Source organism: Rhinatrema bivittatum, chromosome 6 (genome assembly GCF_901001135.1).
Source record: "Rhinatrema bivittatum chromosome 6, aRhiBiv1.1, whole genome shotgun sequence".
Lineage (NCBI taxonomy): Eukaryota > Metazoa > Chordata > Amphibia > Gymnophiona > Rhinatrematidae > Rhinatrema > Rhinatrema bivittatum.
In genome coordinates this window covers 111,222,735-111,241,119 of record NC_042620.1, presented here as the reverse complement: position 1 = coordinate 111,241,119, position 18,385 = coordinate 111,222,735, and the positions used below count along the sequence as shown (strand labels likewise).

Here is an 18,385-nt window from a genome sequence, read left to right as displayed (position 1 = left end):
GAGGCCTGAGACCTTGCTGAACTGATTTAGTTCCCGCAATACTCCCTGTAAGGATGATACGGGGTCTGTTAGTGTCAGTAACACGTCATCAGCGAATAATGACAGTTTGTAGTAGTGCCCACCAAAGCTGACCCCCTGAATATCAGGTGAAGATCGTATCTTGATAGTCAGGGGTTCAAGGTAAAGATCAAAAAGCAGGGGCTACAAGAGGCAACCCTGCCTGGTGCCTCGTCCGATGTCAAATGCAGAGCCATATCGGTTGTTTACCTTAACCCTCGCTTTGGGATGGTCATACAGTTTTTGTATCCATTTGATGAAGTAGGGCCCAAATGCTAACTTTTGCAAAATAAGAAACAAGAACGGCCAGTGAACTAAATCAAACGCTTTTTCAGCGTCGATTGAGAGTAGCCCCGTCAGTTCCCGTTCTCTACGGATCCACCATTTGAGATCGATCACCTTGCGGATATCATCAGCCGCCATACGCTGTGGCACGAATCCTACTTGGTCGGTGTGCACCAGGCAGGGTAGATATCGATTAAGTTGTAACGCTAAAAGTCTAGCCAAAATCTTAAGATCAACATTAATGAGGGAGATTGGCCTAAAGGAGCTACAGAGTGTGGGATCCCTCCCAAGCTTCACAAGGACTGTAATACCGGCCACATTTGCCTGCGCACCAATATTCCCATCCTCCCGAAGGCTATTATAATATTGAGCAAGCGGTTCCGCCACCATATTGGCACATTTTTTGTAGTAGGCCCCGGAGAACCCATCAAGTCCTGGTGCTTTACCTAGCTTAAGATATTTGATAACAGATACTACCTCCTCTGCTGTAATAAGGCTTCTAAAAACTGTTGTTGGTCTGGAGTTAGAGAAGGCAATGCAATATCCTTCAGATAGTCCGCTATATCAGACTGCTGAATGTTCGTCTGAGCACCATATAGTGTGCGGTAGAAATCCAAAAAGATCTCTCTAATCTCTGAGGATTTTGTGAACATTTTCCCCTGATTGTCCTTAATTTTAGAAATATTATTTTGGGAAATTTTAGTTCTCAATTGCCGCGCCAGTAGACATCCAGCCTTATCTCCTCCCTCATAGTGTGCCTGCTTAGTGATGTCCAGCGCATGCAGCACCTGATTATTATCTAATTGACCTAAAGTAGATTTCAGCGCTAATAACTTTTGGTAACAGCGATTGGATTGGGTTCTCATATGCTCTTATGTTCTTCGTTCTATGTAATGCTCTCAGGCAAGTTTAATTGTTTCAATGTAAACCGGTTTGATTTGCATCCAATGCAAGAAGATCGGTATATAAAAAACAAAAAATAAATAAATAATAAATAAATGCTCTATAGTCAGTTGAGTAATCCGAGTCAAGATGTCCGATCTTGCCTGCAGTCATTTACGCTTGCACAGCGCTGCCCTAGAAATCAATAGTCCTCGTGCTACAGCCTTTGAACACTCCCAAAGAGTGCTGGAAGTAACAGTGGGGTGTTCATTTAATGTGAAATATTCCTGAAATTGCTGGTCAAAAGCCTTGACAAAGTGAACATCCTGCATTAAGGACTCATTCAATTTCCAAAATCGATCTCCCGTGTCTTTGTTACCCATATCAACCTCCAATCTTATGGGAGCATGATCAGACCAGGTGATGGTCTCTATTATCCACTGCACGGATCTGGTTACTCAGCAAACTATTAGGAAGTAGTCAATGCGGGAGTAGCTATTATGAGGTGGAGAATCAAAGGTGTAGGAGCGGGACTTTGGAAAACGATTTCGCCAGATGTCAATAAGGCGCCAGTCCTCCATAATCCCCTTTAAATGACCCTTAGCCCTGGGGGAAGTGGGTACTGAGCTTGTGGAGTTATCTAATTCCAGGCAAAGCGTGATATTGAAATCCCCTCCAAGAATTATAGAGCCCTCTGCGTGTTTCAGTAATAGGTCTTGGATCTCTTTCAAGAAAGCTTCCTGGTCCCTATTCGGGGCATATATTGATACTAGCGTATAAATGTGGGGGTTCATCCGAATTTTTAGCAGAACAAACCTCCCAGAGGGATCCGTTAAGTGAGATAAGTACTCAAACACTAGATGTGCTGAGATCAGGATTCTGGTACATGAGTGTTTAGTGAGAGGCCCACGTGCTGCTACATAAGCATGTGGGTATTCCCTGCAAGCTATCAGGTGCTCATGCCGCCTCTTTAAGTGGGTCTCCTGTATATACGCTATATCAGCTTTATGTAGTTGTAATTCTTTTCGAAGTAAGTAGCGCTTCCAAAATGTATTAAGACCTTTAACATTTAACGATATTATATTAACCATTGTGTAAAAGGAAAAAAGGAAGTTCCCCACTGTGAGATCCATTTACAACTATTAGGAGAAATAGAGAGAAAGACATAAAAAAGAAAGTGCATGCGTGAACAGAGCTGTCTAATATACTGGCAATAGTCTAGAATCAGTAAGATATCAAGATATGAGATTTCCCCCTTTACCAAGACCCCAGACCCACATATATGTGATTCACTAACCTCCCAACACGAATCATAACCATGGAGGTGCATAATATGCAACGCCTGAAGCCCCCAATCCGCTGCTCCCTACCCGAACAAACAGCCAAACAAAATAGCTTTTAGGCTTTCATTTTCATGTAATAACAGTAATACTGCCCAGTTATGTACATTATAAATCCAGTAAAGCACATTAGGATCCCTGAAACTGAAAAAAGTGAGCTTTACACTGCTAATAGAAAAAATCCAAAGCTGATGTACCACTCTACCAGACAGATACAGAAGTAGGTTTTATTCCCCTCTGCCAGTCCATCATCCCTTCTCAGCTGGTAGATCACCCTTCCAGGTTTGTTGCCTGCGGAGGCGGCCACTGCCCGGGCCTGGTCTCTGCCATCTTGGAGTGTTATCCGCGGGTGGGGCACGTTGCTGTGGAGGGTGAATTTTGAAGGTGACATCCAGCCCCGCCTGCCAAAAGCACTCAGCAGCTTCATCCACAGTTTTCATCCTGTAAGTGACTCCCTTGTGCTGGAAAATTAGGGCAAAAGGGAATGCCCACCGGTAGCATATCTCCTCATTACGCAGGGTGCTGGTTACCTCTCGTAGCTGGAATCTCTTTTGTAGTGTTGAAGGTGCCAAGTCATTATAAACAGAGATCTCATGATCTTGCCACTTCCACTGAGGATGAGCTCTAGCAAAGTTGAGAATCTCCTTGACCCGGAAGTGGTGGAATTTGAGGATTATATCTCGCGGCTGATTGTCCCGGCGGGGGCCCAACACCCGATGTGCCCGTTTCAAGTCAATCTCTCTTGCACAGCCTCCAACATTCAGCTGAGGATCGCTGCTGGAGAGAATGGATTTGCAGATGTCCTCTGCAGTCTGCATGCAGTCCTGATACTGCTCCGTTTCTGGGACTCCTCACAGCTGTAGATTCGCCCGGCGCAAGCGGTTCTCTTGATCTTCTAATTTTTCTGCCAGTGCCTCCATTTCTGCGGCAAAAAAGTTTTGTTCTGTTGTGTCAAGGCATCAATCGCTGCACTGTGTGTATCAGCCCGCAGGTCAATGTCGTCCACGCGATTGCCCATCGCGATCAGATCGTCCCGCATTTCAGAAATAGATGTTAGCAGTTCAGTCTTATGAGCTTTAAGATCTGTTCGCAGCTCCAAAAACCAATTGCGAATTTCGGCCCTGGTCGGAAAATCGGAGCAGGAGCCAGGCATATGTGGGTCTCCATGCTCAGAAGCATTGTTCAGCCCACCAGTGTTCAGCCTGTTCCTCGCCCACGGGCGGAAGCTCCTCCACCTCTTTGCTGAAGGAGAATTGCTTCAGGTCTGCCACTCGTTTGCTGGAAGCCATCTCACTATGTTCTCCCAAATATATTTGACCTTGTTAGCTCACCGGGCATATTTTATAACGATGAAATGCCACTTTGAAAAATATCGGGAGCGGAGCAGACGGATCAGGCGGCCATCTTGTAGCGCTGTTCACCAGCGCCCCCTGTGGGTTTTTTTTTTTTTGTTTTTTTTTAACAAAATGTGAAGGCACCAGGGGCCCAAACAATCCATTCAAGTCAAAGATGCTCCTTCAGCACTACCAGAGAAGACTAGCGTCAGAGGCTGCAAATCAGTGTAAAAATATGGCAGAGAAAGTAGTTTTGCTTTTTGAGCGTCTAAACAGCACAAAGACTGAAGGAAGAATATGATTTTTATCTCCATATTTAATATTGGATGGAAGTGAACAGTCACCTGTCAGCGATCCCAGAATGCAGGATGGATCAGAACAAACATTTGTTGGTCCCATTGGGATGGTGCATAAAATAAACCTAACAATCCATACTATAATTAGACACATGCTCTTCAGGAACCTTCTCTTCGCATGGTATTGATTTAACCAGTGGATGTGTATCCAGCAAAACAAAATCAGCTAAAGTTTACTCTTCTCCCTGAGTTAACAAATAGCTCAGTGTCTTCTGTGACCAATGATAACCGAGACATTTTAAAACTACTTGTTTAATATAGTACATTGCTTACCATTACTATCAATAAGATGAATAGTTTCAATTTTTTTAGGCAACAACCCAAGTTGCTTTTATTGGGAGGGGAACAGGAAGCCAAGAAAAAATATTTTTGTCCAAGATGCTCTAGAGGGCCAGGAGGTAATTGCATGTGTCCCCTACTGAGCTCAGGTGGTGATATCCCAGCCTTAAAAAGATATGTACACTTTTGAGCTTGAACAAAATCCACCCATTTCTAAGAGGTTTGCCTCAGTAATCTGTAAAATAAAGACTGAAAAGCAAATGCAACCATTCTGTCAGATTTTAAGGCTGCTGTTTGTTGGCTTTTGAGCACAGATGGTTATCTGCACAAAATATTAACATTAAATCCAATACATGCTCTCTTATCCACCAGGGCTGCCAAGTTTGGCATCATCACAGGGGTAATATAATCTTTAGGCCACCATGGAAAGCTAAAAGCTTAGCACTGCAGAAGCAACCATTGAGGAAGAGAGGGTATTTCAGTGGGTTTCTTCTGCTACAGGGCCTCTTTTGCACTGTAAAGAAAACAGAGAGGGGGGCTCTCGAGAAGCGCTTTCATATCCTCCATCGGTTTTCCTAATTTTGCACTTTTGTATTTTTTTTGAGTTTCTACTTATGACAAGGACAGAATTTGCCCTGGAGCAGTATAGGGCAATTTTCTATGGGACACAGCAGAAAAACAAGCCCGCCCAGTATAACAGAACAGATTGGTAGGAGCTAGAAGACTCCCCCCAAAATAAAAAAACAAAACAGAAAACCATGGAGACTGGTAAAGCATTCTTTGGGCCATAGATTTCAGTTTTTCTTTCCAATAAATAAGAAACTCTTTAGTGTAAAACTGGACTTTTAAAAAGCTGAGCTGCAGATGAAACTTCTATCTGTTGTCAACAAAGGATATGATCAGACTGTCACAACCATCAGGCAAAGGTTGGAAAATCAGGGTGGGGGGAAGAGTGGGTAGGGGAATAAAATACAATCACAAGGAAGGCATTGTACAAATTCTTGAAAACATCAGGTTGAATGTGCGCCACAAATTTGTTATTACACCAGGCATATGAACAGACTATACTTTTCTGTCAAGCAGTCATTCTAAGCGTCAATCAGCTGGTGGATCACATTTTTGTTCACATTGTTATTAGGAAATATTTGTAGTATACAGTACACCATTTATTATAGCTGTGGTAGCTGTCCATAGCCATTACCTTACCCGTGTTAAAAACTAGATTTCAGACATACAACATTTAAACAACAAAAGATGGCTCCTTAAAAACAACCTCTCCCCCCCCCCCCAATACAAAATATATATTTATATTTAAATTCACAATGTTTTCTGCTGTTTCAACACTACATGACTCCAAGTTCTCATCCAGGAAGATTCTTTGAAGCATCAGATCCTTATACAGTACCTTTATGAGATAAAGGAGCAACTATAATTAAGTATCAGATGTCTGCAAAGCCCTTCAGAGAGAGGATGTATACAAACTATTAAAGATAGGAAAACACACTGAGAAACCACCTCTCCCAATTCAAATCAGTAACAGAATCTATTGTCTAGTCCTGTATATACCCATCATATAGCAGGGACCCCTAAACCTTCACTGGTGCCTTATATATACTCTTCTCCTTCAATCTTCTAGAGAAAAGTAATGCAGTGCACAGATCAACAAAGTCCATGGGCTGCATCCAGGGACAGATTGCATGAAAATATCAGCCTAGAGGATATTTTTCAAAACCAGCCCACAAGATATCTGTGACTCACTCGTGCATTTTCTGTGCAGCATATGCTTCATTCAACAGCTCTCAAAATCATACTGTTGAGCCTTGAGAGGTACATCATGTGACCTGGAACTGAGATCCAAAATCTCCAACAAACTTTGCATTTTTCCTAAACTAACTACAGCACACCTTAGACCAGGGGTGAGCAATCTGAGCTGCAATCCCCCTTACATCCATGAAATCTGTTGGGTCCGCCACAAGTTTGGTTACATCTTTCATATATCCTGGTCTGGTGTTAAAGTTGCTTGCCAATCAATCAAATATTGAATCAGTTACCAAGTAATGAGGCAACTACACTACCAACCAGAGGCTGACACACACACACACAAAGATATCTGCTGTTGTGCTGCTGCTTATGTGATCATTCAGCAAGTGCCACCTTGCCCCAGCACTAGCACATCATTATGTTAAAATCCTTGCTTGTTTCCAGCTTTTCCTCAGCCTGCAAGCGGCCCCCTCTCTTTCCCATTCTCAACTCTTTTCAGGACCCTCTCTCTCTCTCTCAGAGACTCACTGATTTCATACCTGGGAACTTTTGATTTCCAGTCATCCTGAGATTATCATGGATTAGCAACAGAAGAATGGTGCAAACACATACACACAAGCTGTCTCTCACACATAAGAACATAAGAAATTGCCATGCTGGGTCAGACCAAGAGTCCATCAAGCCAGCATTCTGTTTCCAACAGAGGCCAAACCAGGCCTCAAGAATCTGGCAATTACCCAAACACTAAGAAGATCCCATGCTACAGATGCAATTAATAGCAGTGGCTATTCCCTAAGTAAACTTGATTAATAGCAGTTAATGGACTTCTCCTCCAAGAACTTATCCAAACCTTTTTTGAACCCAGCTACACTAACTGCACTAACCACAACCTCTGGCAACAAATTCCAGAGCTTAATTGTGCGTTGAGTGAAAAAGAATTTTCTCTGATTAGTCTTAAATGTGCTACTTGCTAACTTCATGGAATTCCCCCTAGTCCTTCTATTATTTGAAAGTGTAAATAACCAATTCACATCTACTCGTTCAAGACCTCTCATGATCTTAAAGACCTCTTATCATATCCCCCCGCAGCCATCTCTTCTCCAAGCTGAACAGCCCTAACCTCTTCAGTCTTTCCTCATAGGGGAGCTGTTCCATCCCCTTTATCATTTTGGTTGCCCTTCTCTGTACCTTCTCCATCGCAACTATATCTTTTTTGAGATGCGGTGACCAGAACTTTACACAGTATTCAAGGTGCGGTTTCACCATGGAGCGATACAGAGGCATGATGACATTTTCGGTTTTATTAACCATTCCCTTCCTAATAATTCCTAACATTCTGTTTGCTTTTTTGACTGCTGCAGCACACTGAGCAGACGATTTTAAAGTATTATCCACTATGATGCCTAGATCTTTTTCCTGGGTGGGAGGTTCCTAATATGGAACCTAACATTGTGTAACTACAGCAAGGGTTATTTTTCCCTATATGCAACACCTTGCACTTGTCCACATTAAATTTCATCTGCCATTTGGATGCCCAATCTTCCAGTCTTGCAAAGTCCTCCTGTAATGTATCACAATCTGCTTGTAATTTAAACTACTCTGAATAATTTTGTATCATCCGCAAATTTGATAACCTTACTTGTCGTATTCCTTTCCAGATCATTTATATATATTTTGATAAGCACCAGTCCAAGTACAGATCCCTGAAGCACTCCACTGTTTACCCTTTTCCACTGAGAAAATTGACCATTTAATTCTAATCTGTTTCCTGTCTTTTAACCAGTTTGTAATCCATGAAAGGACATCACCTCCTATCCCATGACTTTTTAGTTTTCTTAGAAGCCTCTCATGAGGAATTTGTCAAACGCCTTCTGAAAATCCAAATACACTACATCTACCGGTTCACCTTTATCCACATGTTTATTAACCCCTTCAAAAAAAATTAAGCAGATTTGTTAGGCAAGACTTCCCTTAGATAAATCATTGTTGACTGTGTTCCATTAAACCATGTCTTTCTATATGCTCTACGATTTTCATCTTGAGAATAGTTTCCATTATTTTTCCTGGCACTGAAGTCAGGCTCACTGGTCTGTAGTTACCTGGATCGCCCCTGGAGCCCTTTTTAAATATTGGGGTTACATTGGCCACCCTCAAGTCTTCAGGTACAATGGATGATTTTAATGATAGGTTACAAATTTTAACTAACAGATCAGAAATTTCATTTTTTAGTTCCTTCGGTACCCTAGGATCCATACCATCTGGTCCAGGTGATTTGCTACTCTTTAGTTTCTCAATCTGGCCTACTATATCTTCCAGGTTCACAGTGATTTGGTTCAGTTCGTCTGACTCTGGAACTGGTATCTCCCCAACATCCTCATTAGTAAACTCGGAAGCAAAGAATTAATTTAATCTTTCTGCAATGACCTTATCTTCCCTAAGAGCCCCTTTAACTCCTCGGTCATCTAATGGTCCAACTGACTCCCGCATAGCTTTCTTGCTTCGGATATATTTTAAAAAGTTTTTATTATGAGTTTTTGCCTCTGTGGCCAACTTCATTTCAAATTCTCTCTTCGCCTCTCTTAATGTTTTACACTTAACTTGACATTATGATTTATCCTATTTTCTTCCAATTCTTGAAGGATTTTTTTTGGTTAAAATAGCCTCTTTTACCTCACCTTTTAGCCATGATGGCAATCGTTTTGCCTTCCCTTCCACCTTTAATGCGTGGAATACATATGGATTGTGCCTCTAGGATTGTATTTTTAAACAATGTCCATGCCTGTTGAACACTTAACCTTTGCAGCTGCACCTTTCAGTTTTTTTCTAGTTATTTTCCTCATTTTATCAAAGTTTCCCTTTTGAAAGTTTAGTGTTAGAGCTGTAGATTTACTTATTGTCCCCCTTCCGGTTATTAGTTTAAATTTGATCATGTTATGCGTTCCACTAATTTGATCATGTTATGCGTTCCACTAAGAATTAAATCTAAAATAGCTCCCTCTCTTGTTGGTTCCTGAACCAATTGCTCCATGAAGCAGTCATTTATTACATCTAGGAACTTTATGTCTCTAGCAAGTCCTCATGTTACATTTACCAAGTTAATATTGGGGTAATTGAAATCGCCCATTATTATTGCACTGCCAAATTGGTTAGCTTCCCTGATTTCTCTTAGCATTTCATATCATCTGTCTGACCATTTTGTCCTGGTGGATGATAGTATACTCCTATCACTATACTCTTACCCAACACACATGGGATTTCTACCCATATAGATTCGCTGCGGGCCTGGCCTCCACCGACGGCCCGCAGCATCTCTGCACTCTTCAGCCACCGCCGGCCTGGCCTCTAGCTGTGGCCCATAGTGTCTCTCCACTTTTCAGCTGCTGCCAGCCTGGCCTCCTGTAATGGCCTGCAGATTCTCTGCACACTTCAGCCGCCACAGACTTGGGCTCCAGTGGTCATGGCTCACAGAATCTCTCCACTCTTCAGCTGCCACCAACCTGCATCCCAGCAGCTGCCCGCAGTACCTTCACCTTCAGCTGCTGTCTCCTTTGGGCCCTTTTCTCTGCACACCAGAGCGCGCAGACATCGCATAGCAGAGGAAATATTGGCACAAATATATGAGACCAAATCAATCGGCCATTCAGGGGGATGCCCGACCCTCATGATAGGTCAATTTGCCCCTGGCTGAATTCCATTCTAATCCATTGGTTTCACTGTTTGAGTCAAATCAGGAATCTGGGACAAGAGCCAATGTTTCCCACATGCCAATATCTAACCGTTAGCCATTTGACCAGCTTTAGCTCACAACTGATCAAATCTGTCAACATATAATTTAATTACATACATGTTATATAATCAGAAAATATATGAACAGGCTGATTGATGTTCTAGCAATTTTGTTTTGTTACTAACACAATTACTTGGGAATCAAATGGCTCAATTCAAATGGACTTGTCCACTGCTTCTAAAGACTCAGAACAAAAGATGTGTCATATTGGGTCAGATCAAAGGTCTATTGGTCGCCTAAGGAGCGTGACCAAGGAGCTTGCCCCTTGGTGCGCCCCTTCGTGTGCCCTTTTGTACAACCCTCTCCGCAGAAGCCTTCAGACCTTCTTGCATCTCAGACGACTGACTCCAAGACCTCGACCTTTCGCTGCGCACCGCCTGCAACCACAATCCATCGGAATCCTCTCTATCTGCCTCTGCCCACAGCAAGAACTGTTTCTCTCTTCCAACAAATAACATACAATTGTCACCACTTTCTGAATGAACTCTCCACTGTACCCTTTGCTGCATTAATCACTGGTATTTATTACTACTTTGACACTTAGTTTGGTTATCTTTGTTATCAGAGTATTTAGTTGCAGTCCTTTCACTTATATTTAGCCTAATAATAGCTCTGCCTTATGTATTTTAATAAGTTCTGTGATATGCTTATTTAGGCTCAGCCTCAATTAGTTGTAATCTCCTGCACTGTTTTTCCTTTAGTATTGCCAATTCTGTTACTCGCTTATTTACTTGCTTCTCCGCATTTCCTGCAGATTTCTCGCACCCCACCCACCTTGTTAACTGAATTGTGTCGCTTGACTATACCTATCTGGCACCAGCATTGTAGCAACATTTGCTGTTAACATCTATCTCTTCTCATCCCTCGCCAATTTGCCCTATACTATAATGTACCCTCTCTCCATCCCACATATACATCACCCCCCCCCCCCCCACAAACCCTTACCCCCCCCCATCTCACAGCAAACACCTCATACCTATCATGGTATCTCCCCTTGCACAATTCTTAGGCCTCTTTACCATAGCAATACTTCTCTTTAATGCTCAAATCTATTTCAAAAAAAGCTCCGATTTTATTTGACCTGCTTACAGACACCAATCCAGACATCTGTGCCATCTCTGAGTCCTGGCTTAAGGATACTGACCAAGTCTTCATCAATCAGCTACCTACCCAGTCCTACAATATTTTCTCAATTCTGAGACCCAAAAAAAAGAGGCGGAGGCCTCATCCTTGCTGCAAAAAAAATCTCAACCTTAAACCTCAAAAGATCACTGCCCCCATAAACTTGAAATTGGCCTCTTCAAAGCCAAAGAACTACAAGTTTGCCTCATATACACCCCCCCCAGGGCAGCTTGATCAGGATCCGTCCCCCCTCATCGAATTTTTATCAGACATCACTATTGACACCCCTGCCATAATTCTAGGAGATTTCAACCTCGACGTAGATGCCCTCCCTCTCTCCCCATCTTGTGAACTCTTCCTAAATACCCTTCAAGCTATAGGCTTCAGACAACTGATCACAACCCCCACACATAGAGCAGGTCATACTCTTGATCTTATATTCATTAATGCTAACATTCAATCTCACCATACCCCCTTCTACAATCCCAGTCCTATGGTCCGACCACTCCCTTATAAATGTTCTCCTCACCATAAACACCCCCACCCATCATCCTACCCTCCCCCTACAGCACTATCTCCTACCATAAACCCTGCTCTACTGAAACTCATTATAGCATTCGAAGAAAAATCACAGAGCATTGACCTTACCAACCCTGATATTTCACTATCATCTTGGAACAATCTCACCGCCACTATAGCCAATGAAGTCTGCCCTATAGTAAAAAAGAAAACTTCCCATAAGTCAGTAAAAAAAAGCTTGGTACACTACTGAATTAAAAAAGCTAAAAAATGAATTAAGAAATAAAGAAAGAGCCTGGCGAAAGACTCCATCCCCAGCTCACGCAGCTGCCTACAAATCTTCTCTTCACTCATACAGACAATCCACCCTAAAAGCAAAATGAGACTACCATTCCGCCAAAATACATGACTACCAATTCAATTCCAATGCTCTCTTTTCTTATGTCACTGAACTAACAACCCCCTCCCTCCACTGAAGAAAATGCCAGCATTAAATGTGAGGAACTTGCCATGTTTTTAAGAAACAAAATCACTATGTCCTCCAATGTTTCCCTGTTAATCCCTCCCCTGTCAACCCCCTCCCCAAAAATTCAAGCGCTAACCTTGAGTCCCTTGAACTCACCTCTCCTAAACAGATTGAACGAATCCTCCAAAAGGCTAAACCCGCCACACATTCATCAGATATAATCTCCACTAAGACTCTTCTTTCCATCCCCGCCACCATTTCAAAACTCCTGGTTGACATAATAAACTGCTCCCTCTCACATGGCAAAGTACCCGACCCCCTTAAACATGCAGTAGTCAAACCCCTCCTAAAAAAAAACCTAACCTCGACCCCAATATCCTAGCTAACTATCGCCCTATTTCTAACTTGCCTTTCATAGCAAAAATAATGGAGAAAATAGTCAATATCCAGCTTACCAAATTCCTTGAAGAGCACAACACCCTTCACCCGGGTTCAATTTGGTTTTCGTAAAGCCCGTAACACCGAAAGCCTCCTTCTTACCCTTTCTGACACTATACTCAAGGGATTGGACCATGGTCAATCATACATACTGGACCTACTTGACATATCTGCTGCCTTTGACACCGTCAATCATACCATACTCCACACTCGCCTTGCTGAAATTGGTGTCACAGGTTCTGTGTTGCAATGGTTCTCTTATCTCAACAACAAAAATTACACCGTAAAAATAGCCAATTGTGAATCATCCCACATTCCCCTCACACAGGGCCTCCCTCTCTTCCACGCTCTTCAATATCTATCTCCTTCCCCTCTGCTATCTCCTCTCTGATCTTGGCCTAAAGTTCTTCATGTATGCTGACGACATTCAAATCCTCATCCTGCTTCAAGAATCCCTCCCCAAAACATTACAATTTTGGGATTCTTGCCTTACTTCAATCAACACCCTCCTCTCAAACCTACATCTCGCTTTAAATGTAACAAAAACGGAGCTCCTCACAATCTCCAATCCCCCAGCTCGCTCGCTCCCTGCCTTAAGCAACACCAACCCTCCTCCCGACGCATTCACCTGCAATGTGAGAGATCTCGGTGTCTATCTTGACCAACATTTAAATTTCAAATCTCACATCCACAATACCATAAAAACAGGTTTTTTCAAATTGCACATCCTAAAGAAACTTAAACCCCTGGTATATACCCAAGACCTCCACCCAGTCCTACAGGCAACTATCTTAACTAAACTGGACTATTGCAATTCTTTATTTCTGGGCCTTCCTCTCTCCACTATCAAACCCCTCCAACTATTACAGAATGCCATGACCAGAATTCTCACAAACACACGTAAACCTGATCACATTACCCCTATCCTAAAAGGCCTCCACTGGTTACCCATAGCCTCCCGCATAAAATACAAAACACTCACCATTCTCCACAATCTATTGTACAATCAAAATCACACTTGGCTCGAGAATGCACCACTTTTCCGATCATCAACCCGCCCCTCCAGATCCAACCTTGCTGGAACTCTATACACCCCCTCCCTAAAACCTGCTCGCCACACCTCAACCAGAGAAAGGCTTTCTCCATTGCCGGCCCTTCCCACGGCCCTTCGTCTAGAACCTAACCTGTCTAAATTTAAAAAAGGGCTCAAAACCTGGCACTTTACATTAGCGTATCCAGATGTTGATCGAACTTAGCTTGCACTCTAACCCCTTAGCCCACTCACTCTCCCCTCCTATCTGCCTCTCCTCTTTCTCCCCTATTCTTCCCCCCAAGCAAAGACTCCAAAATACAGTGTTTCTTCCCCCAAGCAAAGACTCCTAAATATTGTGTTATAAGTTCCCCTCCTCCACCCTAAGCTTATCCTACCCTGTCCCTCCCTCTCCTCCCCCCACCTCTCCCTTTCACTGCCATCAATGGTCTGGTACCTACCAGCCCACCTGTACATATATTGTCTATTGTTAATTTATATTCTTCAATTGTTCCTATCAAATTTCTCTCTTTCCCTATCCTTCCTACTGCTGCCCTCTCTCCTCCGTCATTGCTGCTCCCCCCTTCCCCATCCCTGTTTATTGTATTTCACTCTCATGTTAATTTGTTACAATGTAAACCGGCATGATGTTCCGACGAATGTCGGTATATAAAAATCAACAAATAAATAAATAATAAACAAATATTGAGCCTAGGGCTAGTGCTAGCTTTTTTGCTGCCCTGTGCAAACAATTACTGTGCTGTCCCCCCTCCATTCATTCAGTCTCAGTCCCGGGCCAGTCAAATAAAGCCCAGCTCTCTCCTGCAATCTATATTTTTAAAAACTGACATGCCTACACCCATCCCAGAGCCATGGGCAAATGCAATCCTGAAATATTATCAATCCTCCTGAACTTTACACTCTTCTCAACAAGGCCTATTAGATGTTCCATCTCCCCAAGCCGCACACTTTCACACCACTGGAAAATGTTCATTCTCTATAGTTGGCCCATAATTATGGAATTCTCTTCCTTTAGAGATTCACCAGGCAAGACTTAAGGGACTTCTTAAAACTGTTTTTGTTTAAAATGTATTAATGCCTTATTTTAACTTTATTTTACTACTGTATTTTATTTCAGTTTTATCATGATTTATATTGCTATTAGTTTTGTGTTTTTTAGTTTGCTTTTATATTTGATTTTCGTTTTGCTGTTTTTAATTATTATGTATGTTTTATTATGTTCATTGCCTAGGCCTATTTTGAGTTAGGTGATTCACAAATTTAATAAATGTAAATGTAACCCATGGATAGGGTATTAGGTACTCTAGGCAAACCTTACAATCTTGCACATCCACCACCCATCCATACACTCCCACACCTTTTACAGACACAATTAAATTATGCATTTAACACATTTTACATGATGAACATTCAAAAGTACAGTCTTCTGAGGCAATAACACTTACAAGAAGGCATCTAGCTAAACTTCGGTATATAAAAACGATTAAATAAATAAATAAACATGCATATATATTATATTTACATGCACTCCTGTGGTGCGAACCAGAAAACTCTGCAAAAAAAGAGACTCTTGGAACTCCTATGGAATTATACTTTTTATATGTGTGCTTGACCCTCATAAAGCCATGAATAAACAGAATTATTATTACAATATAGTAAATCTCCTATACCAAAACAACCCTAACAGCCTAATATATGAAAAGCCAACACTGCACATATTTCACAAGGTCCTAGAACACCAATAAAACTCTTATTAGGAAACCAGGCTGCTATAGATCCCTACACAGAAATTACATGTCAGCAAAATACCTCACCTCGGTCACATATGCAGAACACAGAGAGACCCTGACCAAATATTGAATAAAGAGATCAGAAAGTATAAACAAAATGTGCTGAGAACTACTGAACTGGAACCCACAATAAGCCAGCCTCTATATGCAGAGCAACAATGGAAAAACAGAGACAGTACCATTCTTCATAAAACATTAAATAAAATAAAAAAATATAAAACATTCATAACAGTAAAATCATATTCATAAAAAGAATATTTCAAACCAGTTAATGAATAAAATATCAAAAATTTCCCAAACACCAATAAAATATTTCAAAACATCTGATGAATAAAAATTCCAATAATTAAAAAATGTTCTATTCCCCTAAAAAAATTAAATATTTCAAAAGAGTAGAAACATCAAATTACACCCAATAATTAAAACTAATAAGGATTTAAAACATCTCCTGCTCTCCATACATGGGATCTTTTGATTTACAGTCACCCTGAAATCATCATGGATTGGGGGAGGTTGGGCCGCAAACATTTTATCGTCTCTCTCACACACACGCACAACACCACATTCATTCTCTCGCACACTCTCCCCCTCTCTCTCACATACACAGGCTCCCTTTCCCTCACAAATATATGTGTATTTGTGCATGCTTATGAGAGACTATATGTGACACACAGGATCTTACAGGCACACAAACACATACACAAGCACACAGGCTCTCACACAGGCACACATACTCCCTCTCTCTCATACATACACAACCCCCACACACAGGCTCTCACAGACACATATAGGCTGCCACTCGTTCACACACACGGCCGCCTGTTGTCATCGGGCCGAAATGGGATGAGCTCCACCACGGCCCTATGGGCTTCCTGTTGTCACTGGCTATGGTGGGATAAGCTCCATCATGGCCCTGCAGGCCTCCTGTTTTTGTTGGGGCTGTGGTGGGATGAGCTCCACCCATGGCGCCGCAGTCTTCATGTTTGGGGGGGGTGGGGGGAGGGAAGCAGCTGTGTGCGCCCGCAAATAAAGTTGTAGGCGGGACGAGCACACGCCCAGGGACATTGGTATCTCATTTTAAGCTGCTGGATTGACTTCTGTTCAGCCGGGCCTCTCTCCTTCTTTGGCCGCCAGCAGGTTAGGCTCCACCGGGGGCCCTATGGCTTCTCCTGTTGCAGCCAGCTTGCCACCTTCCCCAGGTGTGCCGCTCCATGCAAATGTACAGTATGCACACCCGGTCGCACCGGGTCTGACTGAGCCCAGTATCCTAACAGTGACCAATCCAGGTCATCAGGTAGATCCATTACCTTGTTTTCCACTCCTAGGGAAAAGCTTTCCGCAAGTCCACCTGGCTAACAATTGTTTTTGGACTTATTCTCCAGCAACGAATTCTACAGCTTAACTGTGTGTTGAATGAAAAAAATACTTTCTTCAATTTGTTTTACTGTAAATCTGCCACCTGCTAGTTTCATGAAGTGTCTCAATCTTACTGCTATTGAAATGGAACAAATTATTCATCCTATTTACTTGATGCACCACACTCATCTATCATATCCTCTCTGTCTTCTTTTCTCTAAGCTGAAGAGTCCTAACTTGTTTAGCCTTTCTTCATAAGAGAACCATTCCATTCTCTTTATCATTTTTTATGCCATTCTCTGTACCTTTTGTAGTCCTGCTATATATCTTTCATAAGATGGGGTGACAAAAACTGCACACAATATTCAAGGAGAGGTCACTCCATAGATCTATACAGAACCTAACATTCACAATTTTATTCTCCATTTCTTTCTGACTAATTTCTAACATTCTATTTTCTTTTTTGACTTCCACTGCACACTGAGCTAAGGATTTCAATGTATTGTCCACAGTTGCTCCAAGATTTTTTTCCTGGGTGATTACTCCTAATATGGAATCCAGCACTGTTCCATATAGATAGGATTATTTTTCCCTATGTGCATCATTTTGAACTTGATCACATTACATTTCATCTGTCATTTATATGCTCACTCCCCCAGGCTTACAAAATCCTGTATTTATTATTTCTACTACTATTTTTAATCTTCATTAACAATGGGTTTTTATATCATTAAGTTAATTCTCTTCCTATCAACAGATTTCTGAAGGTCGCATAGCAGTGCCAGGAGCTCGAGATCTATCTTTATTCTTAAACAGAGTTTTTAAATGTGTAGCTGCATATCATTATGGAGGCCCTCAGGTCTAAATTACGGAGCTCATTTCCATGCAAACTAGGCCCTATTCTCATTGAACAAGGCATTAAATACATCCAATGGATGTATTTAATGCACATGCATAAAACAGGGCACTGTTTAATGTCAGCCTTAGCTGACGTCAACACCTGTTAATCACAGATCAGAGCTTTGCACTATGGTTGTACTCTTTCCAGGCATCATGGAATATCTCATCCTGCTGATGCATCTAATTCTATGATAGTCACATGTAGTACCTGTAATGTCCATCACCTTGGGAGAGGAAATGTAGTATCTATGAACAGATTCCAAAAGCTGAGCTCCATGGCCTTCTCCTTGGAACGGAGGCAAAACCAGCATCTGGCTACACAGAAGAGAAAAAGCATTTTTTTGGTAAAATTAAACAAAATCAGAACAAAATATGTCTGACGAGCATGCTAGCACCCCAAAAAGATGTATGGCATGCATTTTATTTTGAATATGCTGACATTAAAAGCTAAAGTTTCAGGTCTGCATTGAAATAAAAGTTTACTGTAAAGCAAATGTTCTCATTAATTAATATAACGCAATATGCAGGTCCCACTGTCTACTGACTACGTTAAGTGGATGCATGGCACCCCACTTTAATAATACACAATAAAAAAAATATTAATTGTATGAGTGTAAGATCCACTATACAAATTCACATTTAATCAAATATTTTTGTCACAT

The 18,385-nt window shown here is 41.8% G+C and overlaps 1 protein-coding gene across 2 annotated transcripts in view; it reads right to left on the bottom strand.

Moving 5' to 3' along the window:
* The window catches only part of HAT1 (histone acetyltransferase 1), a 195,627-nt gene that overhangs the window by 80,293 nt on the left and 96,949 nt on the right, over positions 1-18,385 (bottom strand). For both annotated transcript variants that reach the window (XM_029605787.1, XM_029605788.1), the window contains exon 8: positions 17,932-18,038. In XM_029605787.1, coding sequence (XP_029461647.1) covers positions 17,932-18,038 — 107 coding nt within the window. The remainder of the gene's footprint in view (positions 1-17,931; positions 18,039-18,385) is intronic.